This window comes from Calidris pugnax, unplaced genomic scaffold (assembly GCF_001431845.1).
Source record: "Calidris pugnax isolate Ruff unplaced genomic scaffold, ASM143184v1 scaffold219, whole genome shotgun sequence".
NCBI classification, from domain to species: Eukaryota; Metazoa; Chordata; class Aves; order Charadriiformes; family Scolopacidae; genus Calidris; species Calidris pugnax.
Window position 1 is genome coordinate 10,434,539 of NW_015094507.1, and position 26,652 is coordinate 10,461,190.

General features: G+C 39.8%; 1 protein-coding gene across 2 annotated transcripts in view; it reads right to left on the minus strand.

Moving 5' to 3' along the window:
- LIN28B (lin-28 homolog B (C. elegans)) overlaps positions 1-26,652 on the minus strand; it is a 78,202-nt gene that overhangs the window by 49,755 nt on the left and 1,795 nt on the right. Inside the window, exon 2 of one of the 2 annotated variants that reach the window (XM_014964382.1) lies at positions 26,436-26,620. In XM_014964382.1, the coding sequence (XP_014819868.1) occupies positions 26,436-26,620 (185 nt within the window). Of the gene's footprint in view, positions 1-26,435; positions 26,624-26,652 lie in introns of both variants that reach the window. The other variant, XM_014964381.1, reaches the window with a different exon arrangement.

The window sequence follows — 26,652 nt, forward strand, 5'->3', positions numbered from 1 at the left end:
GGGAAACAATAAAGTCTGTGTATTATTTTTTTATTTACACTCCTTTCAGTGACATATCTTATGACCTTATTCACACCAACATTTATTTTCTGGCTTCTATGTAAGATGCAGCCATTTGTAGCAGAAAGCTCAACATATTATCTTGTGGGGTGAGAGGGTGATCATAAAATCAAGTAAGTACAAATCAAAGTGAGAGAAATAAAAAGGTGTTTGTGCACCTTCACAAAATATGTGCAACTTCAGCTTCAGTATTTTCTAAGTCTTTCCCTCTTTGACTGTACAAACTCAGTTTTCTTTTATCACAGTTTATATACATGTATACATGCATGTGTGTGCACATGCAAATAAGCATGTAATAACTGAAAGCCAACTCCATGATCTAGCTCGATCAAATAGATAAATCAAACAGAAGCCAAGTTAAACACTAGGTTATCCAAGGCGCCCACTACAAAGTGTAATAAAAGGTTAGCTGCAAAGCTCTTGCTAACAGAAATAAATTACTTGCAGTATTTAACCACAAAGGCTTTTCTTAATCCAGGCAGTACCTACACCGGCTGCATGTGCCCAGGAGTTCTTACACCAGCAGCTTCCACAGAGGTCACCCGCTGGGAGAGCAAGCATGCAGAATCGAGAGAAAAGGCACAGGAGAAGGGAGGCTGCTGAGCAGTTGCTCAAGCTCTGGTTAAATGAACTCTAATAATTACCAGGAGATTCACTTGAGCATGTGTTTGTGTAGTCTTTAACTCTGTTACAGCTCCAATAGCTGTGGAGATACAGTGAAGTTGGAGATGCAGTGAAATAAACGTACCAGGAAAAACTCAAAACCTATCTATGTGTGGGAATGACTCAGCTTTTGGTAAATGTGGTTTTGGAAGATGGTAGATAAAACTGTTGTGTGAAACAACTTGAAAACCTTGAGTGGGAACACGGTGAATCCTTAGGGAAGATGTGTTACTAATGGCTTCTGCAAATCCCCAAAATACCACACCATTTCGCAAAAACATAGCAGTAGCAAGCAGGGTATGCAGTCCCACCTGAAAGACCCTTCATGTTCCACATTATTAGATACTTCAAAGTACTGTTACATTAAAGAATTAGAGAAGATGTAAGTACTGGTGGAGAGAACACAGAGTAGACACTGAGCTCTATTTCCACCAGGCTTGGATAGCTTAAAAAGTGAGCATGTTCTCTTGCCGAGTCAGATTTTGTTCACTTAGTCAAAAAACTATCTCCACATTCAGGTGGTGACTCTAAACTGCTACAGATAAGAAAGGGGATGAGCAGGATCTACCAGTTGTCAGGAGTCATCCAGACTCCATACAATGATAGGGAGGAAAATACAGATTTGGATTGCTGTGAGAAAGGCGACCTGAGAACCCTGGGGTAGTACAGGGTGGGGGGACGGGACAGGGATGAGCTGGGGACCAGACAGGAACATGAACAATGGAGAGTCTCGTTTTCTCTTACAAAACACATGTAGGATTAAAGGCATAAATAGATGAGCAGATAAGAATTTCATTGACAGAAGGACAAAGAAGGTATTGATAGCCAAGTAAGGCTAAGACCTCCTCCGGAAAAAAAGTTCCAGCAATTCTGGATAACACAATAAACGTGTCTCTAATTAGACAGGCACAGTCTAAGAAAATGTTCTGTGGTAGAGCTCTTGCATTTCTGTTCACTCTGCTGACAAATTTAACCAGATAAATCTGCTTGTTTGGTACTCTAAAGGTTCGAAACATACACTACTAATGGCTGTATCCACAAAGAAGTAGTGCACCAATTCCAGAAGCTCATCACCACCTTACGAGCAGGGAGGAGATGACAAAGGTTTTGCACCACCTTTTCAGGGTCAGAGAACACAACGATTACCCAAGTGTGGATACAAGGCCGCACAACGTACTGCATGAAGACCTGGCAGCAAGGTACCCCAGCAGGCACCATGACACAGTCACAGCCAGTCAGGAGAAATGAACACCAGAGCGTGCTTCCACACCCCAAGGAAAAACTCACACAGGACAGTTACAACAGATGAATAGTCGCCTCTTCCAAGATGCAGATAATCAACATGGTCTACAGGACCATGGAGACTCGGTAAACATTCTGCTCATGAGCAAAATGTGCTTGTGGACAGAAAAAAACAACCCAACACAGAACTAAGGAGACCTTCCCACATCTGTTCAGGTGAACAGATGTGAATCATTTCGAGGCCAATCCTACATCATCTATCTCACTCATACCACTTCCAATTCAACGGATCTCAAGGACAAAACAGTAAAAAAAACTTTTTTCTTTATAGCTATACGGTACTTCTGCACCTCCCAGACCACTTAGACATGACCATTATGTCATGTGACTAGTTATTTTAAGCATGCAAGGAAAGCATAAGATTATGGTCACGAGTAGCCACCTGTGAAGTTGCTGAAGTTTATATACCACGTGGGATTTCTTACAGCTGGCTTTGTTCTGTGGGCACAGGAATACTCTTCAGAATAATCAGGTGCATAAATGTCTGTTATGTAGACAGGCAAGATATTTTTGAGAGAAGAAATTCCAAAAAAATGTTAACAAGAAAATAACCAAGACTACACAAAATTAAAGTCAGATCATTTGGGTTTTTTAAAGTTAACACAAATTAGTTTAATTTAGATTAATCACCCTCGGTCTTTCCAGAGAACTAAGCCCCTGAGGCTAAAAAAATGCATGGGAAACTTAAGAGAGAGGGCAGGGACAGCTCCCGGCAGAGTTAGGACATTCAAATGCTTGTAAGAAAGAGACCATAAAAAGAGATATGGAGCTGGGAGATGCATGATTCTCTGCAGACTCAAGACCTCAGGCTTCCGTCCTGTAAGCAACTAAAACCAGGAATAGCCAAAGGTGCAAGAATCAGTTTGTATCAGTGAAATGTTCATATTTTCAGTTCAGCTGTTGATTTAGAAACGGGTTAAGTATAAACCACCAAACAGATACCCTAGCAGAGTGTTTTTCTCAAATGACATAACCTAAAGTGAATGAAAAGCCTTCTTATAGAGTAAAAATGGGGATTCACTGCTGTCCCTTGGATGCAGCTTTTAAAAACTAACAATACCTCTGCCCTGTCTTCCAAAGGGTGCAGAAAGAAAGAAAAGTTTTTAGATGCCTATTTTCTCATCAAAGAAAACATACTGTGTATGTATTTACAGACACCTAAGCCACCAAGTACTGCTCCTGGGAAATAACACACTTACCCAATCCATTTTTCATTGCCTGATATGACACAGAATGAAAGCCTATCACTTATAAAATCAAAACCAGTAGTGAAGTCATTTGTTGTCTGGTGCAAGGGACATAGAACCAGCTATGTATGATCAGCCAAGTAAGTGCATGGCCAGGGCAGTGACAGAAAGCTCTCCAGCAGTGCTCCATGTAAGAACAGCCCAGCAACGCAGCAACAACTTGGACAAATGCCAGGATGCAGGATGAAATAACATGGATATTCCACTGGAAAATGAAAACCAAACACTGAAGAGTTAGAAAGGCCCTTCTCAATGGAAAGGGCAGGGTTGCTGTTCAGAAACTGGCAAGATGGACTGGCCCAAAAGGACTCCAAAACTGGAGATCCTAGTCAGAACTCAGAGGGATGTAGATGAACTCTTCAAGGAAAATTTGGAATTTGTGACAAAACCTTTCCATGAATATCTAAAAAGGCCAGTACAAACTTCACTATACAAACAGATGAAAAAAGTTTTCAAAGTGAAAAAAACATTTCCCTGGGAAGTAAATCTTTGTATTAACATAAGAAATTTATACAATCCATATCTGATAAGCTCATTAGTGATAAGCCAATCCAGATACTAATTTCTCATGTCATCTTCACACTGCAGTTGATACACCCATTGCCTCCAAAATCATGGATCAGTAAATGCTAACATACTGAATTAGAGATGGCAACCATTGTTGGAGAAAGTCTGGGTGAACAGCTGAAATTCTTAGTAACTGGGGTGTAATATAAAGCAGAAAAACATTTCTGAGAAAAGATCAATCTTTCAGAGCAGTGAGCCACAGGGTTTTAAAAATTATTGCTATGAGATCCCTCCAAAAGCAATTAAATGACAAGAAAAGATACTACAGCAGTATCGGAACTCAGCCTACAGAACAGCTAATCAAATAAAACGGTGCTGTGCACAATCTGCTGATCCCTCTCACTCTGCAAAAGGTGTATCATCGATAGCTCACACAATATTTGGAAAATATGTGCAAGGAGACGAAAACTACCTTCCCGTGTAAGTTCCACTCGGACTGTGGATGTGGCTACAGTTAAACCCATTCTTCGTTTACTGTATTATGGAGAAAATTTTCAGCCTCCTGCAAGAATCAGTAACCCTGACAATCAAATATGAACTCACATTTTCGACTGTAACTGTGGGCTCATCTTCACTACTGCTAAATCAATTGTACTTAACTCAATTACAACGAGGTAATTACATTAACATGAGTCAGTGCATCCACACATGGCATTTGCACGTGTGCGTAGTGAGTGGCTGTTACCTCCCACATGGCACAAGCACTGCGCTCGCTCAATCACGCCAAAGGCTGCGCAGCTCGGGACACCTCCACCTGTGGTTCAAGGCAGCAGGACACCACGCTGCTCCCAAATGCCTCTACCCCCCTCACACAAGGCAGACCTGCTCCAAAGCTGTCCTTAACCAGGTACAAACCAACCCCTGCCCGCATCTACCTGCCCGCTGTTGGGCCTCTCATCTTTTAAAACTGACTCTGGCCTAATCCTTGTGGCAGGGGAACAAAAAACACCTTGCCTTTGCAATCTGTTATTATTAAACTGAAAGGTGAGGAGAAAATTAATAAATAAAGAAAATAAAAAATTCAACAAACCTGTGTGGGCTACCAAAATTTTACTGTTACCACAAACACTGTGATTCATGGGCTCCTGACTACATCTGCTGGCAGCCACAGATGCACCCATCTAAAAGGCTCTCCTGCCTCTCCATCCCTCCCTGTCTCAGGCTACGAATGTGCTGCTAATTCAATAGCTCAAGCATCATTCCCTGGCTCTGAAGCAAGGTGGCACAGCATAACTTAACATCCAGCTGGCACAATTCTTTCCTTCCCCATCCCTGCCCCCTGCCCAAAAGACAGGGTAGCTGTGCTCAGACTGATGACCAGAGCGATGCCACCAGCCCCTGCCCTCCTGCCAGATGTGCCAGATGCAGCAGCAGGTGCTGCGGGGAGAAATAAAATGATGAAATGCTACCCCCTCACACAGCACAGAGGATCACACTCCACTGCCTCAGCCTGCTCCCGACCTGGGTTTATTTATTACTAGATGCAGTCTTAAAGCCCACAGAGTGAGTGATACCCGTTCAGTTAATGAGGGGGACTTTCTGCCACTGATGAGGCGGTGATTGCAGCAGGTACACTGCGTGGCCCACAAGAACCCCTGCCTGGTATCCACAAGCACAGCTCAGCAGCAATCCCCCCTTGCCTCTGGATCCTGACAGAAATCTCTGCACAACTTTCTAATATAATCAACAAGCAGTTGCCAAGAAACTGAATCCATACTCAGATGTGTAAAAAGCAGACTCGCGGGTACAGAAAAATAGCAAACTAATTTAACATATATTTTCTCTTAAAAGACTGTTTAAAGTCACTCAACACAATAATCAGGAGATTCTATAAACAGATGCCATACCTATTTCACAAAACTTGTGAATGCCTGCCCTTTTTGTAAATGGAGAATCACGACTGAGAAACACAGAAAATATAATATTGACTGCAGAATGCATTCCCTGGTGTTCAGGTGTATGCCATGGTTAACAAATGGTAGTGCTAAAATCCCATCAAAGGGGAAATGAAAACCAAACTAAAGATGGATATGACTTTGGAGATTTAAGGACAAGAATATAGATTTCTTACGTTTGTCTAAAGAAGCACTTTCTAAACACTTTTAAATAGCTTCATAATCTGCCCAAGTAGGCAGGTATAAGCATACTTTATCACAAAAGGACAAGTATTTTCTGCCTATATTCTGTAAATGAATATATTCTGAAATGATCTACAGAACACTGAACCCAGAATACTCATGCCAAGAAATACACTAAATATGTTAATACAAGGTTTTAAAACACCATTATTACAAAACACCAAGTTAAGGTCAACTTCTGAATGAAAAAGCATATTTATGCACAGATCAGAGAGATGTTGTTTCTTAAGAATAAATAAACAGCACTCATTTGTAAGGACTGATTAATATTTAAATTATGTTGCATGTTTGTCAAGGGTTTATCTTAGGGAAACTTGTTTGAAATGCAGAAAACGGGAAAGGAAATAATCATTCTATTTGGCACTTGTTTGCCTTTTTAGATTGAGAGTGCTTTTAACTATTCTTATTTTTTTTCTGAATTGTGATAACAGATCACAATGGGAAAACAGATCTTAACGAAATCTATTTAGAGGTTTTTTACAAATAGCTGTGCTATCTTTCAATATTAAATGTCAAACAACCTGTGCAAAACCTCAAGCCCTGGCTTACACCTACTGCATTATTTTATAGATAAAACAGCAGACCTTCACTTTGCCTTTGCAGTCTTTTTCCTGATTTGTGCACTCACGTTTTAATCCAACAGTGGTATTCTCTGACCTTACCAGTGTCCTGTGCGGCTACAAGCTCACACAGCGGGGTCAAGAGAGAGCACAACCAGAAAACTTGTGAAAAAGGAAAACAAAATGGAGGAGGGGCACCCGCAGAAGATGAAGGAAAGCCAGCAGAAATGCCTACAGCATACACTGCCTTTGGCTCAGCAATCCTGAAGTAGTTTTTCCTTACCACTACTTGAGAATTAAAAAAAACATGTCAAAGAAAAAACTCTTCCTTGGTCAACCTCCCCAGACTTCCAGGGACAATCCTGAAACTATTTATTTACTATAGGTTATATCCTATTTGTAAAGAAAACAAGAGTTTACGGTAAAATGCTGAGCTGATAGGAGAAAAAATAGTTTATAAAGTTTCCTCATTGTGAGGTTATTTGTTTTTTTTTCAGAAAAGGTAGATACTGTTTCATTTTGTAAAATAAAGAAAGTCCTGTGCTATGCAAATACCTTTAAGTGGAAATTTAATTTCCATTTAACAGTCGTAAATTTTTCAAACATTACTTTCACAGCTATACTCCCTTTAAAAATATTTTCTCACATGGAGCTTGCTCCTTCTTACATTAAATTTTCTGTTTGTTTGCAACACACCCTCCCCCAACCACTGAAAAAAAGATAAATTGCTTGCTGTTAATGTCACTGTGGTGACTTATTATAACTACCTGAAATTTGGAAATCAATAATAACCCAAAGAATAACCTACAAATAAAGATAAATGGTATTTTTTTCAATTAAGGCTTTGCTAGAATAACGTGCCAAATAATTTGATTTGTTATAATATATTCAATATTGATATCTTGCTTATTCTTATCTGTGTGCCAGAAACAACCATACCTACTTTGGTCAGTCTTACATTAGGGCAGGTGTGTACAGTCATGATCCACTTGGATCATGTACATAATGTCAATGCACAAGGAGCACAAATTATTGTTTGCAAGAGAAAAGTGCCAAATTACTTTAATCAACCATTAATCTATGCAATAAATTAAGGTTACTGAAAAGCCTAATGATTTCTTCACAGTTACATGCTGTAGTTGAACAGATTTATTTTTTTTTAATGGCATTTGGCAATTTTTCTTTCTAAAATAAATACCTAGATGCATTTACAAGAACAGCTACAAATTCAAACCATATATAATTTTATGTATGAAAGACAACTTTATTGCAAGGATCCTGATCAAACGCAATTAAACACAGAGCTTTGCTACTGGATAGGCTCCATTCATCAGTGGCAATCTATCTGTAGAACAGAAATATTTCCCAAAACTTCAGGACATATCTTTTTCTCAATTAAAAACAGCCACAGGCAGGAGTTTCTCCTGAACCACATTGAACCTGCCCAGTGCAGACTGTCAGCAGTGCCCTGAAGAGCTGCCACACCTCTTACATTCCTGCTGTGCCCATCCTTAGCTCCGTGATGCTACTCACCTCTGGCAGAAATTATATGTATTTATTTATATATATATTAAAATATGTATATCTAAATAAAGGATCCTTCAATTTATGTACATTTGTATTACCTCCTCACCAAACACCTCTTGGAGAGCGGGGTGCACTGTAATATACAGTGACAACATACTGTATCTATAACATCTGTGGTACACCCTGGCCAGCCATAGCACAACTTGTGTCAAACAATTATCAAGATAATCGCTACTGCATTTTATTAACTACAACACCCTTCTGACTTTATGTTAAACTAGCAGCAAGCAGACAGCAAAATTTTCAATGCTTTTACTAAATCTGCCCGGGTTATGCACCCGCAGCACCCAGTGTCATTTCACAGATGCTGCACAGCCAGAATTCGGTCCTTCCCGTGCTCAAACGGAGAGCCCGACCTGCAATGTGCCGCACAGAGATCAGTTTGGGACCTTGACCGTTATCAACCAAGTCCAATGAAGTCCCAGTGACTTCTTCATTCTGTAGGTCTGGCAGGGGTACCCAGCGCTTTGCAGCACCGAACACCGTGACGGACAAACAGACGCATGCGCGTGAGAAGTGTTCCTTTACAAACACTCCTTGGTTCATACAGGACACTTCAGTGGTTTATTTCTGCGAAAATATTTATCAAGTGTCCTTAAAAGACAAAAATTACGGCTACAGCCTGCCTTGAAGCAAAGCGTGGGCACCAGGAGAGAAGTTATTTTTGGCTTAGTTGATGTAGCACTGGTTGGCCCTGAACCTTAGTCAGAGTGACCACTGAGTTCAGGTAATACACACTACATGGGGTCTGCTAAGGTCGTTTAAGTCATGGAGACTCTTCAAGGAAGCTTAACTCGATCCTCCTCTGATATTAAGTCAAAAGTGTCCCAGGCAAGAGGCAGCTCAATTATACTTCCTAGTTACACACCAGCAGGGCAGTCACAAATTAAATGTTGCCAATGGCAATGGGAAACTCACTCCCAAATATTTATGTTTTTAAAAAAGTTACAGAAATAGACACATCCACTATTTACAGGACTGGATTGTCAATATCTCTTTCTAAGGAAACAAAATGCCAGCCCAAGCACAGCGCTGACACAGGGCGCAGTCACAATGAGTGTACACCAACGAAGATGGAGGATCTGAGAGATGCGGTTGTGCAGGGTCTTGCTCTGCCATTTTTTGAGTTTAATTAATGTGACTGAAGAGAGGTTCAGGGAATAAGACCTCCCATTTTATTTTGGCTCAGTTCCGTTAAAATTACACTCTACCCACTGTCCTGACACCAAATGGAGTGGTCATATCCGGCATTTCCTCAGGCTGCAATCGATTCCACTGCTCTCCTCAAGTTACCCCCAGTTTTCACGTGTCTCCTATGAGCTTGCTGATAGACATGAAATTCAAACATGCAAAACAGATTACTAGTTTTCAGCTTGAAGAGCTGATTGTAACTCCTTCTGCAGCTACACGGCAGCAGAACTGACCCTGGAGTCCGTGTGGGAACAGGAGGGCAGGGTGGAGGTGGGTGGGATTGCCTTTTCTAGCAGAGTCTAGAAAGTGAGGTGGCTTAAGGTAATAAAGAAACTGCAGGGCTGTAACAAGCCAGGATTTTGTCCAGGAAAACAAAACAAAACAGAAAGATAGCATGGAATAACATCTTTAGCAAACAATTTTTTCTTTAATATTAATAGAGGTGCTTACTGAATTTAAAAATAACCATGCAGCATAAAATTCTGGGACTCACAAAAACAGTAATGAAAAGTTTGGTATGTATCAACCAAAATATCATTAAAGCACTGGTGTATGGAGTGACAATTATTGGACTCTCCAATTTGTGAGATTTGTGATTTCTGAAAAGCATTTCTACCACTTGGGATTATAAAAGCAACATTTAAGATTAACCTTAAAAACAGGCAAAGAATTTTACACAGAAAGGTTAAAATAAGTTGCCAACCCCAAAGGAAACATTATCCAAATATTCCAATTATCTGACATATACAGTAAAACAACCCTAAGTTTAACTGAAAATCCACAGCCAGACAGCACATGTGAATTAATTTAAACTATAGAAAACTTAAGAATCTGTACTTGAATGTGAAATCTGTACTTGAAATGTGAAATACTTCTTGACAAACACTTTCAAAAAAGCACGTGTCACCTATATGAAGCTAACTATGCCAGTAAAGCAGCCTTTAATCCCTGCACTATTTTGAAGCAACCAAAGCAACCTTAGGGTTCCAGCAGTAAAAATCTCCTTCATAACATAATCATTTTAAAATTGTTTGCAAATAAAAACGTTATCAGAAAAAACCTGTGAGATTCCAGCAAGCTGGATACTGATGGGGAAGGAAGGAGCAACTGACACAAATGTATCATAGTCAATAGCACTACACCACACTCATCCCGGAGGAGAGACCGCCCCAGAGGGTGAATCATTGCACACTATTCACAGCCTGGAAGTGCATTTTATATTCTCAAATTAAAAAAAAAAAAAAAAGGTTCTAATTGTACTGTTATAAACTACAGTCAGAGAACTTGTAAAACAGCTTTACACAACTCTCACACATACACAGAAATATCAACATATTGAGACCCACACTACTAAAGACTGCTTGATTTTATTTCCTTTGCAGCAGAACTGTCGTGGAAGAAATACATATATTTCACATATAGTATATAAAGTATATATGCATATATTTTATTTTTGTTTTTAAAAAGAAAAAAAGACTATCAATCCTTTCCTCAATTTAAAAAGTATTTAATTTGTGAAATTACAGTTACTACACAAGAAAAAAAAATAATCCCATTGAGTCCATGCAGAGCTTTGCCCAAGGCCAGACTAAAGCAGAAGACCCTTTTTAAGGGGTGAATAGTTATAAGTCACATATTTAAGGTCCTAATCTTGAAACCCTTATTTACCTGACTAGTTCTTACTTTAAAGAAGAGGTGTTTGCAAGATCGGAATCCTACAATCATTAATCTTTTTGAATGACTTTTTAGCATGAAGGACTATGTTCTCCTTCAAAACAAACAAAAGCAGATAATTCTCCTGAATATTTTGCAAAGCCTTTCTTTGTGTTGTCACGTTAGAACACTCAGAAGTTAAAGAGAAATTGTAAGCCGCGAGGTGACACATGGCTGAAAAGTTCTAATAAGGTTAAGAAAAATCATTGGTTGTAGGTAAAAATGTAATCACTTTAAAATTACTAATATTTCTGTAAATACGACTATTTCACCACAGTGTGTTACTTAGCAGCATGTTTTGCTTCATCATTGTAAGAGGAAGTCTAGCTATTTACTGAGAAGTCTAAAAAAAAGAAAAGAATCACTAAACGCCTAATTTTCTATCGTACCCACACTGAATTCTCCACCCAGTATTCTTTTTCCTCTAAGCGTCAAGGAAGCAAACAACAAACACAACGCTTAGCTCGGGTTTCATACGTTGCTTAAAAAGACGTTGCGCTTGTGTTCAAAATCGTTTTTAACGTGGAAGGAGAAGACACCACCACCCCCATCCCCAGGCTCTGCAACCCCCGGCGGGGCAAGGGGCAGGGTGTCCGGCTCGCCCCGGCCCGGGCCTCCTCAGGAGCCTCGGAGGCCGCCGACCGCCCGGCGGGAGAGGCCGCGGTTCCCCCCATCCCCACGGGGTTCGCTCGGGGCGCGGTGGAGGGATCCTCTTGGGGGGTTACGTGTCTTCAGGCCCCTTAAAAACCAAAGGTGCAGGCGAGGCGCCGTGCTTCGAGCGGCCCCGCCGCCGCTGCCCGCCGGGCCGCCCCACGTGTGGCGGCCGCCTCACCGCGGGCCTGCCCGCCGCCGCCTCGTCCTCCCGGGGGGCGGAGGGAAGGGGGCAGGACCCCGCCACCGCAGAACAAAGGGTGGCATCGCCCGCCCGCCGCTTTCCCCCGGGGCTGCCGAAAAGCGACCCCGGGGCCGCGGCTCATCGTAACGAGAGCTCGGGGCCTGCGCCTGAACGCGGCGGGGCCGCCTCCGCCAGGCCGGGCCGACTGCTTCGCTCGCCGCCATCTTAATGGGCAGCCCCTGCGCGGCCTGCGGCCTACTGCGGGCAGGGCCGGGCACCCTGCCTTGGGGGCTCGCTTTAACCCCGGCTCGGTCTAAAAATGTCTTTGACAGCCCCTCGTGTAAGCATATGCTATCATGGGCACAAATAGTATCGTTTCTACGGCGAAAATCGCAGTGTTTTTGAGCGCGCCGCTGTGTATTTGCCCTTGGTGTGGAACAACCCGCTCGGTGGCTGGTGGCGAAATGGCGCCCACCCCCAGGGCGGGGGGTGGAGAGGGGCAGTAGGTGCGTTACCGCAGGGAAGGGGCGGCCCAGCGTTAACCCCGTTGCCCTGTTCATGAGGACTGCCCCCTCCCACGAGCACAGCTATTGGCGACGCATCGTTATTCCGAGTCTCAAAGACACCAGCACTTGTAGCAAACGCAACGCCTTAGAGTCTTTCACTTCCCCGGGCCACAGTTAACGGCCCCGGCCGGTTCGGGTTACCCGGGGCCCGGGACAGCGCCCGTCCCGTCCCGTCCCGTCCCGTCCCGTCCCTCAGCAGCGCTGCCGGAGAACCCTTCCGCGGCCGCACCACTCCCTCAGACCCCCCCCCCCGGCGGCGGATCCCTGCGCGGCCAGGTGCGCGGGCTGCTGGAAAAAAAAAAAAAAAGAAACCCCGACCTGCAGTAAAGCTCCCTTTCAAAGACCTAACTGGCCACCTAAAGTCATCCACCTGCATCCTCCTGGCTGCGGTTGGGGTTTATACCGCCACGTTACAAATATAACGCCTCACAGCCCTCCTGCCTGTTCTGCCACCGGCATGGAACAGCCCAACGGAATCACCCGCCTTTACATCAACCAACCGATTGATCTATCGTTTATAAATTTGTAACCGAGAGCAGGATTTCAGCCAGTTTGTTCACTATGGCGGCAATGCTTTCCTGCTGTTTGCATTCACAGTGATGAACTTAGGTGAAAACAGGCGTAAGAACAACAACAAACAAGAATTTGCAGCAATTCCATTCCTGCGGGGGTTAAACTCCCCCTCCCTTCACTGCCAGAGCTCTCCCATATATAATATAACTTCTATAGTAGAAGCAACCTGCACCACTTGAATATCACCAACTTACTGTAAATGCAACATTTATACAAAAAAAAGCATAGCCCATTCTTTGCAAGAGCAGAGATTTTCCTCCATCCCCATCAAATGTGGCTCCAGCAGAGAAGCCGAGTCCTGACTGGCAAATCCTCGTGGCAACCGGAAAAACTAAGACCCAGAACCTTTACTTTTGGCTTCTTCTAGATACTGATGACATGGATTTGCAACGCACTGATCCAAAAGGGGGCTGACAAACCTAAAAACCCACTGTGACCATCAGCATCAGTCTCTGCTCTTCCTTTATGCAGCAGAATCCAAACTGACCTAAATTGTTAAATGTATTTCCCAAAACAGGCACGAACGGTGTAGAAGATGAAAACTCGTATGCAAGTATTTAAGAGATCTTGTATTAATCAATAATGAATATTTTCACTGTGGGTTTTTTTGCATAATATCGAAATTTTGCTAATTTCATTTCTTGATGCTTGAATGTATTTTTTGAATGGTAACATTTTATAGCAACTTTGTTACCAGAAAGCTCTTTATAAAATTAGTCAAATTCATGGAAACTGGACATCTCATTATCTGAGCACCTGTTTCTGACAAGAAAATATTTTGTCTAGTAAATGTGTCAAAATTATTTAAGAATGTAATCAATATTTTTCAAGAAATCAATTTTTAAAGGAAATAAGAACTACTATCTTTCATGGGTACATTTAGCATGTACCCTTATTGTTCGATAGTTTACTTCCACACAAACTTTTAATAAAAGGAAATTATTTGCTTTTTTTGGTCCCATCGTCTTAAAATAATTGGCAATGAGATGTGAGTGTGCCCAGAAGAACAATGTGCTAGCAAGGTATACAAATTCAGATTAACTTCATTAAACAGTTGGAATTAAACAGCAACAACAACAAAGAAAAAACATACTAAAAAAAAATACTAAACTTTCCACATATTAAGTGGAGAAAGCCATAGAGCAGTACACATTTTTATTCTCTTACATAGTATCAGTGAATAATTACCTCCAAGTTAGTCCTCTTTTTCACCTGAAATGCCAGGAATTTCAAACTTGTCCACAAAATGGCAAACCTACACTTAAACTAATGAAAACCCTGGTGAAAACGAACAAAGGAAGCCTATGGAGTATTTTCTGCCACATCAGATGTAAATAAAGAGGAGTCACATTTCTCTTAAGGTACATGGTTCAGTGGAATGTGATGCAAGAAATGTCGATGGACATTCATATACGATAAGTTCATACAAACAATACCGGTATATAATTACTTATTGGGCATTAAATATTGTGAAGCACTTACAAACAATGTACTTGTTTTCACAATATGTGAAAAATAAATATTTTAAATGTACGCAACTTCCCCCCCGCCCCTTACATTTGCTTAATCTGTTTTAAGTATCCAAGTTCCCAAAGGAAACTATCAGAAAAAAAGTTCTTGAGAGCAAGTGCAGACCTATTGAAACATTGTCATCCCTGTTTCACTGACAGCACCTGGCTTGACATTTCATCTTAGTAACATTTGGTCCTTGAAGTATAGCTAAAATATACCTTTAAAATATACTTTTATAATGCCAGTCAAAAAGAAGAAAACAGAAACCGAGCCAGTTTTTAAGAATTTAACAAATAGATTATATTCATAATCGTAAAACCAGAAGTATTAGAACAAAATCAATCATGTGATACCAGTTATCTCAAGAGAACATAATATACTATATAGGTGCATTTCATGACACCTAGTGTGGTCAGCACTGATTTAGCTCCATGTAATGGACATATTGTTAATAAAGAATAAATATTAAATTACATATGGATAAAAGGAAAACAAATTATAACTATTAAAAGCATAGTATTGCTTTATATAGACTTAAAAACAATTACTGATTTCTGTATGAAAAAGCCTATATTAATATGTAGGAAATCATAGAAAATACTACACTTTGATTATACTATCAAATAACAAACACTAAAAATAATTAATCTTGGGCAAAAGGACAGTGCTTCAACTGTAGCCATTTTAATGTCTAATCTTGGTCCATTTACAGTTGTCACCAGTTACAGAAATGATCATCCAAGAAAGAAGCACTATCTGTGCGAAGAATAACAATAAACCCACATAAGTATGGAATGGGCTATCACTTTCCAATAAACTATCAATAATTGTCAGTAAAAAAGAAACTGCTATATTACAAAAATAAAATAATCTGCTGTTTGCAAAAATTGTAATTGCTAATGAAAATAAATTAATGAAGATTAATGTAAAAATTCTTTGGGGAAACAGAATCCACCAATTACATTATTAAACATAAAGAGATTTTGTTGCTCAAAGGGGGCTGCAGATTAATTTTAAAAACTATCTGCTGTCTTGAAAAACTTACGTAGTCATTGAAGGCAAAGACAACATATAAAATGGAAATTGCATTTTTATTTTCATTGCCTTTACTGAAGACAACGTAGTCATAGATCAAATTTAAAGGAACCCTCCGAGCCAGAATGTTTTGCATTTAAAGAGTTTTAAATATTAAAGAGTTTTAAACATTTTCAAATCTGATAGATCAGATTTTAGAATGTTTGGTAGATTTTTAATTTTAATTCTTGAGGAAAAGGCAGCATTGCTAAGAGGAGAATCTAATAGCCAACTTTCTTAGTGTAGATAGGAGACTATAGTGCAGGAGAATTAAGTACTCCTTAGTGAAAGATGTTGTAATTACTATGGCATTAAGAGTTTGCAAAAGCATGAATTAACGCTAACAAAACCCTATTCCAATTAGTCTAAACAAAGATTTTGTCCCCAGCTGTACTATATTTCTGCCTGAAAATCTTTAATGCTATTTTCATCTTGCTCCCTTATCATCTACAGTTGTGTTCTTTAAAGTGAAAGGTGACGTGCAAAGTTCTTCATAAAAAACCTCTTTGTTTCTGATAATTGTTTATCTATGCATCTCCTTCACACCCAGATCAATCACCTTCCAAGTAATGTCTATCTGTAACAATTACCACTAATTTCTGAAGCCAGTTAAAAACACTTTTTGAAATTATTTGACTTTTATCTTTGTTTCTAGGTCGCAATAGTTTCTAAAGCGGAGTGAGACAGAGTGACCAGGATGCTCTGCTGGATGTCCTGTTCTTTAAAATCCGTGTGTGCTACAGCCATGCAGAGCCTGGTGCAAGAAACCACACATTCCTTATGGGGTTAATTTCTATCCTACCTTTTGGCAAAACGTGCTACATGAAAACATTAAACAAATGCCACTGATACATACAAAACAGCCACTGCAAATGTAACAAGCATTCTTTAATGAAGACACACAAACACACAAAAAACCCCAAACCCAAACAGTGAAGCAGACAAAGCAAGCAGGTTTGGCACAGCCCAATGAGAATGTAATCAATCACTTCAGTGAAGAACTATTAAGCACTATGGGAAAATGGAAACTTTTTGACTAACTGCATTTACAAATATTTGAGGACCATACCATGCCTCTGAATCTGTAAACTGTCCGCCCCTCCTTTCTGGACAGAGGGTTGAGCTACTTTCCCCCTCCCCATCAGTGTTCTCCCTTGGATCTGGGTGGGATCTTTACGTGCCTTACACGGGGGCCCGGGAAAAAGGCAGGTCATGAAAGACTGTGCCAGGAGGATTCCCAGCCTTCCCCTCCTGAACAGACACACCATACTGCAGGTAAAAAGTTTTTCACAAGTTTTCCCCAAAACATACCACATCCCATTACCCCTGTCAGAAATCAAAGGTGACCCAAACTGTCTCTAGATGACTCAAGAACTAACTGTTCAAGATCCCAACATGCTTTCAGTGCAACAAAGAACTTCTTTCCCTTTCAACAGAACTTGCCTGCACCCGTGGTGAGGGGTCTTTTTCACATTTCACATACTTCTTCTACCACTCTTCCCTCCTCCTAGGGAATGATTTGGGGCTGAGCAATTTTTCCACAGTAAGATATAAAAAAAACCCCAAACCAAACCCAAGCAGTATTGTCAGCCCAAGAGCTTTGCATCAAGGCAGGCAGCCTGGCAGATTAGTGGTCAGGTAAATTTAGGTAAGACCTTATAAATTATACTTATACAGTACAAAAAAAAAAAAGTAGCATATTGTGAAAAGTATATACAACTTAAATAACTGTTCACACATACACTTCATGTTAAGTTGTATCGTTTTAAGTTAACATTTAATTAAGCAGCGCTGACCCAAGCCCTAGTTTACTACTTGACATTTTAGGCACTGTACAGGGAACAAATCAGATCACAATACAGCCGTCAAGTTTTTGACCACAAAAAGCACACTTACAGACTCACAAAAACAAAAGGATGTGAACCACATACTTCCAGTAAGAATATTCAGAGATAGACTTAAAATCCACTCTTAATGCTGCCCAGTTTATTGAACAAGTTTCACAGGTCAGTGAAACCATTTCATGTGAAAAGATTGAGCAGAATTTGGTCCACAAGATCTGTAACATCCACAGAAAAAGAAAAGATGTCATGGTTTTATCCTATTAAGGAGAAGGTTTCGTTTACTGAAATAATTCTCAAATTTCCATTCACGTGATGTACTATTGCTTTTAATATCTGGGGGAGAGGGTAGCAAACAGGTTTGTGGATAATTTTTTGATCTTATTCCACTTTATTGTTAACAGTGGCTAATTCTCAAGCTGTGCAATCTATGTATATTAGGCCAGGTAATTAAACAGGGTAAGACAGCAATATATATATATATATCTGTTAAATATGCGAAGTAGTTAGAGGGCTAACTCAAAGTCTACAGAAGTCATCTTGGGTCTATTAGGTAAATTCTAGATTAAAACTTTTATATATTTCTTTTATTTCTATTATAACAAGTCCAAGAATATTCAGAAATTACTACACATGGTCAACAGAGGCCTTTTAAAACTCCAAGATTGTATTATTACAAATAGCCCATAAAACCAACCAAGATTTTGATTATTACCTTGCAAAACACAGTTGTAAAATGAAATAAAACATTTTTAAAATTATAGCACACATGCACTATTAAGAGATTTTAAAGACACCTGTACTTTGAAAAAATACAAGTTCATGTTTATTTTAGTCTACTTGAAGTACACAAGGGCTATCACTTTTACTCTCAATTTCAGTCCAGGGATTATTTTGGTGTGTGTATTTATATAACCATAAACAAAGTTATAACACAAATGTTAAAGTAGCCTCAAGTGGCACTATAATAAAAGCAATCTAGAAAAAAAAATAATCCCTCAATGCTGCATACCTATAAATTACCATGACTAATTAGAAGAGGCCCTCTCTGGGAATTATCTTTGATGGGAAAACCACTATCAGCTATGTTCATGGGAAGTACACACTTATGAATGTAATAACATTAGTGTTTTCTAACAGAATCATAAGACCTGTAGTAGCCATGGAATATTACTTCAACTTTGTAGACAAATTCATACACTCCAAATATTGATTATACAAGCATTCACTCAGATTGTAACAGGTGAAAATACTAACCTATGATGCTAAAAAAAACCAAAACAAACCTTTCAGCCTCCCTCCTTCCAAAAAGTCTAATTCCACCACTAGATTACACCTTTGGAATAGAAAGTATCTGTGTGATTTTCCTGACTCCTGCACTGATAATAGAACAAGGATATTCTACATACTCTCAGACAAATACCTTTGAAAATTAAATGCATTTTTAAAGTTATACATATGGAATAATTCGGGAGCTACATCTTTTGGGTTATCAATGAATTTCACTCACCTATCTGCTAAAAGATATATCCAAATTATTATGAACACGCCCTGTAAATACACTTACTTCTGTTCTGTAGAACTAAAGAGCAGATTATTGTGATGAATCAGAAATTCCTCCTAACTTTTTTTGTATCAGTTTATAAATAGTGCTGTTTTCAAACTGTAATTCAAGGTATTTCAATGCCACAGCCTAACTGTAATCCTTAAAACAAGAAAGAAAACAAAAAAAGAAAAAAAGAGAAAACATGTAAGACTGAACTGATGTGTAACCCAAAAAGATTCCGAAACATTCCAACTTCAAGGAGAGCTCACACGTTTGTACTCATTCTGATACTCGCAAGTGCCCTTTTTCTTGAAAAGTCACTAACACTTTTGCTGTCTCTCCACCCCCAGCTGAAGGTAACACCAATATTCTGTTATTTTGCACCAGAGGAGACTGCAGCGTCATTCACATTTCTGTGACAGCAGCTTCCAGCTCTCTTTCTGTCAATACCTTCACCTCACCCTGGGAGCTGCTTGTTTGCACTCCATGGTGCCAGCACTGCCCACCCTTATTGTGGGGACCCATTGGGTTTCTCCCATATGAAAAATAATAAAAATCAGATATGAAACCCAAAACTTCCCCAGCGGGGTTTGCCATACAGCTTCACAAGCAGTTCTGCCATCCCAACGGGGAGAGTGCTATAAAAGCTCCCCAAGCTCACTTAAGCAGCAGCACTGCTGCCAAATGTACGAGTAAAATCACAGCCGTAGGACTCCCACCGAGAAGGGTGGCTGTAGGACTCCCAACCTCCACCTGTTCACCACTCTGCTACTGCAAAGCCAACTCAGCTGCTTGCAGAGCAGCTGCTGACCTGCTGCATGTTACAGCTTTGCATGTTAGGAAAGGAAAATAGCAAAATCAGTGCCAGTTTTTCCTTAATACAGTGGACTGTGAAACTTGCAGCAGTTTCCACAGCTGCTCTGCAAGCAGCTGAGCCATCTCTGGAGTGGGGATCTAGAATTTCCTCTAGCCATCTCTCAATGTGTTAACCCCCCATTTTAAATCAGGACCAGCCAGAATAATCTGAGGAAAGGCCAATTTCTTAAGCAATCAGAAGCACTTCCCCACCTTCCACGCAGAAGCGTTTACTGCTGATGTAAAAGCAGCTGAAGGATCCTCTGCTTTCACCAGTGATATCCAGCAGCAAAAGCTAGTCCAGACCTGTCCTAAGCACTGTCCCTTACAAAGAGCTAAGTATCTATCAGTCATGGTAACTTTCAGCTGATTTAACAAAAGGGAAAAAAAGCATCCTTAAATACAGGGAATGAAAAATGTAAACAGTACATCCTTATTTCTTTTGTGTCCATTTAAGAATCATCATAAATGGTCTTTACCCTCTGGTCTGGGTTCCTACGATCTTACTTAAATTATATGTTTACAATCACTTTAATACACCTTCTTAGAAACTGATGGGCCTAATTTTGCTTCAGTTGGTAATTAGGGGGGGAAAGATGTCAGGCCTTTACGTATGGGTTACATAAGGAACATTACTTAAACAGCATTTGCAGGGGAGTATACTTTGTAAAGAGTCCAAAACCAAACTCTGGATGGGTCTCGATATACTTACTCCCTCAAAAATGTAGTTGCAAACCAGGACAAGAAACAATAACAACATTTTTTCCCAATTTGACAATTCATTTCCTTTTAGCTTTGGTTCATATATCTGCTTTGATATCTTATGTTTGTGCCCCAGACAAAATATCCTCTTCCTTCCACTATCCCAAGCCCTGTGCACAACTTCCTCAGGAGGATAGCCTGCCCTGTGCTTACTGCTCTGATAAGGAGGGAAATCTCTCTTAAGACAAAATAGTCCCATTGCAGGCCTCTGTCTTTGGGCCAATGGTGATTTTTGCTTGTCAACCTTTAATGTTTAAAATTCTTCAGCAAAATCTGGTCTGATTCAACACCATTGAGGTTTAATGGGACTCGCCATTCATTTAAATGCTACATATGTCTATCAATAAAAATGTACTATAACATTGGCTTTAGATGTAAATAGATGAAACCTGGGACGTATCTCCACAGATGGTGGCCCCATAACTTAAATACCAAATTACAAGTTTCTTCTGACAACCGTCTCAAACCATCAAGCTCACTATTTTGCCATTTGTCTATGCACCTATAGGTAGGACTTGAAATGTAGGAGGACTGGGCCCCATTAGTAGCCAAAAACACATTTAAAAAAACAAACAAACAAACAAACAAACCAACCAACAAAAAATCCAGGCTGTACTATTCCACACCACAAATCCATGGTCCCCATAATTTAAAGTCAATTTTCTCTGTGTGCTCCAACACAACTGATGAGTGCCAAAGCTTCATTTTGGGTCTCCAGCTGTTACCCATTACAGATCCTACACACGTTGAGGCTGCTGAGCACACTTTGACACCCACATCTTTAGCAAAGGTCTGATCTCTGCCGGATCTCTGATACACATGCTCCCTGCATACACACATTTACTCCCCATTCGCTTCCTTCCTCAGCTTCCCTCTCTAAATCCTGCTGGCCACTTTTGTTTTGATAGGACCGGGCTTGCCTGGTCCTCAGCAGAAGTCAAAGATGACAAGTTTGTAACAGCACACGCCTGCATGGAGACTTCTGTACTTCAAACGGGCATTGCTATGTCATATTTAACAATAAGGAGCAACATAATATTGATCTCGCTTGCCCAGAACTCCCAGTTATCCTGAGCAATTAAGGAACTTTTCACAGGCTCTTAATAATGAAGAAATGGAAAAGATGTACTAGATGAATGAATGTATCCTTGCAAAATCACAGGATCACGTGTCACAACGTAAGAAAGTAAGCATTTAGTGTATCATGCCATGCCCAATTTTATTGTAGAAAAAAATAGTTCAACTATAGCTAAAATACTAGGAATTTAAATAGGCACCTGATTCATCATCAAAAAGGATGGTCGGTCAAATTAAGGGAAAAGACTTTTCAGATGCTGCTTACATGTCTGATTTTCTATTTATTCTTCTGTTTACAATCATAACTGAATAGTCTCAGTAATTTTTCCTCTTTCATTATAGGTATGTGCAACAAAATTATAAAAAATAAAAAAATTATAATATACAAATGATAGTGCAGTGCAGGACTCGATGTGAGAAAAAAGGCGCTCCCCCATTTTTATCAAATCTTGTAGAAAGAGTAACTTTCAGCAACAGTAAGAAAGTTCAAATGAAAGTGAAAAATTTCAAACCATGTTAATTTAATGAGAAAACAAAATACACCAACTCCTGCCTGCTGCTCCTCCCTTCCTTCCTCTCCCCATCTCATAAAAGAGGATCCCAAAGAAGGATCATGTTTAAGATCCCAGTTCAGAAATCCTTTATCAACCCCTTAACACAGTAAGAATTTTGGACTACAGAGCCAGGTCCCAACAAACATCTAAACTGAACAACCCATCTCCTCCTGAAAGACCACATTACTCAGAAACAGACATAAAATTATAACCCTTGATATTCACAAACACGCATTTAATTGCATCTGTTTACATCCAGCATCCTACTCTTCATTATCATGTTTAATATCTGGGCTTTGTGCTAAGCAAAGGAAAATAAACATGTTTCTAACACAGACCATACAAAATGTACACAAAAAAAAAAAAGGGAAAGCCCTAGTATTTTTGCCTTACATGCCAGCTTCCAAAAAGCTGTATGTATCAAAGCTGTGTGCACAATTTTGAACATGCAAAAAAAAATGTAACTATCATCCATTTCTCTGATTTTCCAGAGGCTTGAGCTCTTAATTCTTAGCAATGAAAACCTTTTTTCATGAGCACCACAAAAGATTTCACTCACTTTGCCTCTCCCTCACTTTGCCTCTCTACTCTGTTTTACCCCTTAACAAATAGATCTTTTTCTAAAATTTAGCAAGAGCTATTCACAGGTAACTATGTGCACAATTCACATCATAAAAGAGAAGCAAGCTACATTATTCATTCCATGCTACCTATTAGAAGTCCAAATAACAATACGGAGCCAAATTCAGTAAGATGCACATTCCTTGGATTTAACAGAGTTACAAAGGACTAATATTGCCACTCTTCATTTTTTTTTGTAAAAGAAACACAGTGTAGTAGGCACATTGCTGCACTGGGCATGGCTTGTCTTTGAAAGATTAAATAGTTTTTAGGACTTGTAATTTTTATGTGACACTGAATGACTCAAACACATGACTTACAGCTATAAGCTGTATCAGAATTAAGCCCAAAAAGGACAAGAGTGTAAATGTTTGTACACATACACTATTTACCTTATACACACACAGATGCATATATATAATGGCTGACATGTTTCTACCTTAAATAATGCATCTAGCTCTGGGTACCTCATTACCAGAAGGGTAACAAGAACTTGAAGGTAGTTCAGAGAAGATCAATCAAAATGGTTACTGCTGAAGGAAGGACTTAAAAGGTAAAGTTAAAAACTCAATACTGCAGCCATTTCACAAATAGAATTCTCACTGGGTGAAGGGAAAGAAAAGTCCAAAGAAAAGCATCATCCACTAAAAATATATCAATATATACAACTAGCGAAGCACTGCCTTTAGAAAAACATGACTATAATCTGCAACAACCAAGGGAAAGAAAGCAAAATTACTTATTGCAAGCTCAAATGTCTAGGTATAATGAGCTTGAACTATTACAGGAATTTTGACTTGACATCCAGTAAGTTTTTGCTCATAGCAAGTTCTCATAAACTGGGCATAACCTCACCAAGAAAAGGTAAAATAAGGAAGTAAAAGTATTGTTGCAGGGTTCAAACTAGCTTTGACAGGACTTGAACAAAAGAAGATAGAAGCTTCTTTCCTCTGCTTAGACTGTTTGATTCTATAAAATGATACTAGTAGCTACAAACATTGCAGAACAAGTGAATGTACGCAACATTATGTGCACACATGTAAATAAATGATGAAGTGTTTTCAAAGCAGTTTCGAACAGGAATATTTTGTTTCAAGAGATAAATAAGCTCACATCTTTGCCTTGAAAAGACCTTTTCACGTGACTAAATTTTTCATATTAATGAACTAGTAGGAATAGTATCCAATTGCTGTTCAGACTCCAGACTCTTGTACAAGCAGAACTGTTAATAACATTACTGATTTAAAGACATTTTTATGCTCTGGCTGCTCCCGTTACCACTGGTCAGCCAGTCAGCTAACACAAAGCATTCTATATAGCAACATAAATTATCCAAAACGTACTCAAACTAAGTAGTTACTGCTTCTCCCCATTACATTTAAACAGAAAAATTCTACTTTTGACTGATGGGAAGAAGATTCGTATCACAATAAACTTTATGTATATCCTAGATTTCATCAGAAAGAAAAAGGTGAGAAACAGGTTTTTTTGTTGCTGTAAGAGCAATCCATTGCAGGATACTAATAAATTCATTCAGTAAGGTATCTAAGTAATACTCAGAGTGACCGAGGCACACAGTTTATGTGCAACGAAACATGCTATTTTTCACTGTGATACGTCTTAGAAATCTAAGGATATTGATAAATTGTAGATTATTGAAGTGTAAAAAAACATGTCTAATACTTCCTTCTTGTCCCTTCCTTTGGGGGGGACACAACTGAATAGCGACTTCCAAATTTACCACATACTTTGTTAGTATTTTCTGTTTACTTTCCATTATGGAACAGCACACCTTGTCTAGTATTACTTAAATGTATCACGTTATCATGCAGTTCAACACTTCTCTATTTCCACAGCTGTAAGAATATCTTTGTTTCCAAATGTGGGGGGTTTTTTATCACCACCACTGCTATCCTTCAAATGTTTGTCTTCTATTATTTGAGAAGCAAAAAGAATGACATGTATTAACACAAAATCAAATTAAGAAAAAGGGGTTTTATCTATAAAGCAAATTTACAGAAGTGTGAAGAGCAATTTCATGACTTTAAAAGGTACAAATAAGGGAAGAAAGGAGAAAAAAAAAGAGGAGGAAGAATGCTCCTTGTTTGATAAGTATTTCATTCATTCAGTTCTAAAAAGAAAAAGCAGCAGCAGCAAAGAGGAGGGCACCTCCTATGCCAGTACAAAGCAGGAAGTGTAAGAATTTAGTAAATTCACTATTGGATTCTACATTTTGAATGTAACTCCAAATGCAAACAGCTCATACTGACGCCCAGGCCCTCAGGCACAGGGTACATGTAAGACAGCAAGATCAGAAATCCACTCCAGCACCGCCAGGAGCAAGGCAACGCGCCACAGCAGCAGCGCTCTCAGGTTCAGTCACCTTTTTATTAAGCTAATGAGATATGTATTCTTTACAAAAGCCTGATGAAAGTTACCACAAAACATGGCCGGGCCACCAAATGGAACATTAAAAGGGCATCACTATATAATCACGGAACACCCCCCTGCCCCGTCATTGCAAACGTCATAGAAAATGGACAACCATTGTAAAAAGTCAAGATGCCTTTTTGCCTCCCTAACATGGCCCTTGCCAAAGCCAAAATGGTCTCTTTACCTGATACGGCTCTCCTGTTCCCTGACCACAGAGAAGATGGGTGAAATTCAAAATAGCGTTGCTGCAACTGGAGACTAACTCACGGAAGGGCCAGGGAAGGTCTACACATGCTCCTTCTTCAGAAACCACGCTACAGACCTTGGGAAAAGCTCCCTTAACTTCATCATTTTTTTATATATCTTGCATCTGAAACGCCTTTGCAGGAAGGCATTCATACCAGCCTCCACCTTCCCAGCACCAACGCTGTGCTTAAAAATAAAAACAAGGGCCACAGGCGCCTTCTCTCCCAAACAGCCTCACAGAGACCTCACAGAGACCCTGCTTTTGGTCCCATCCCTTAATTACTCCTCTCTTTTTTTTTTTTAAGTAAAGAATATTTAAAAATCCACCAAGCAAACCACATGCACGCTTCAGTGTATCACCACGGGGACGCTCGCAGGTCTGAATTACTGCAAAATAACGCTATAATTATGTCTTAATTTCACTAACTAATCTCAGATGAGCTCTTAAAATGCAATTCGAGGTTTACAAGAAAAGCGTTTAAAAACTGTATTCTAATGTTATCTGTATGAAACCCGATATTTATTTATTCCTTGCGAGCTTAATTTTAATCAGTTTCCAAGGAAAGGCATTATCTGCTCCTGATCAGTCCGGTGCCAAGCGATAATCCTTGTTAAAAGGAAAAAGTGTGGCATTTTAAAATAAATTAAAAGCACAGGAGAAGTTTCTAACCAAGGAGTAAGATACGAAGAAGCAACATTATCCAGCCACAGAAACTAAGCACAATCTAACGACCTTATTTACCGAAAGCGCGTACTCTGCCAACAAAAACACTACCTAAGGCAACTTTTTAGTTACAGCTGTACCTAAATAGCTAGGAAAAATAGGTTACTTCTCTTCACGTGAAACCAGAGTCCCACTAGAACTCAACCAAACGCGGCAAGGCGGAGATGGAAGACAAAAATGAGTCTTACTTGGTGTACAAAGACATCAACTGGAGACTCCAAGGGGCTTCCCTCTCGGTTGCTCATGGAGATGAACCCGAAGCCCATTCTCACATTGAACCATTTGCAATGGCCGGTTCCGTGCAAAACCTGGGATTCCTCCTCTTCTTCCTGCTCCGGCAACTTCCCGGGCTCGTCTCCACCTTTACTCGCCCCTGCTGAGGAAGAGGGAAAGGCGGGAGGGGGG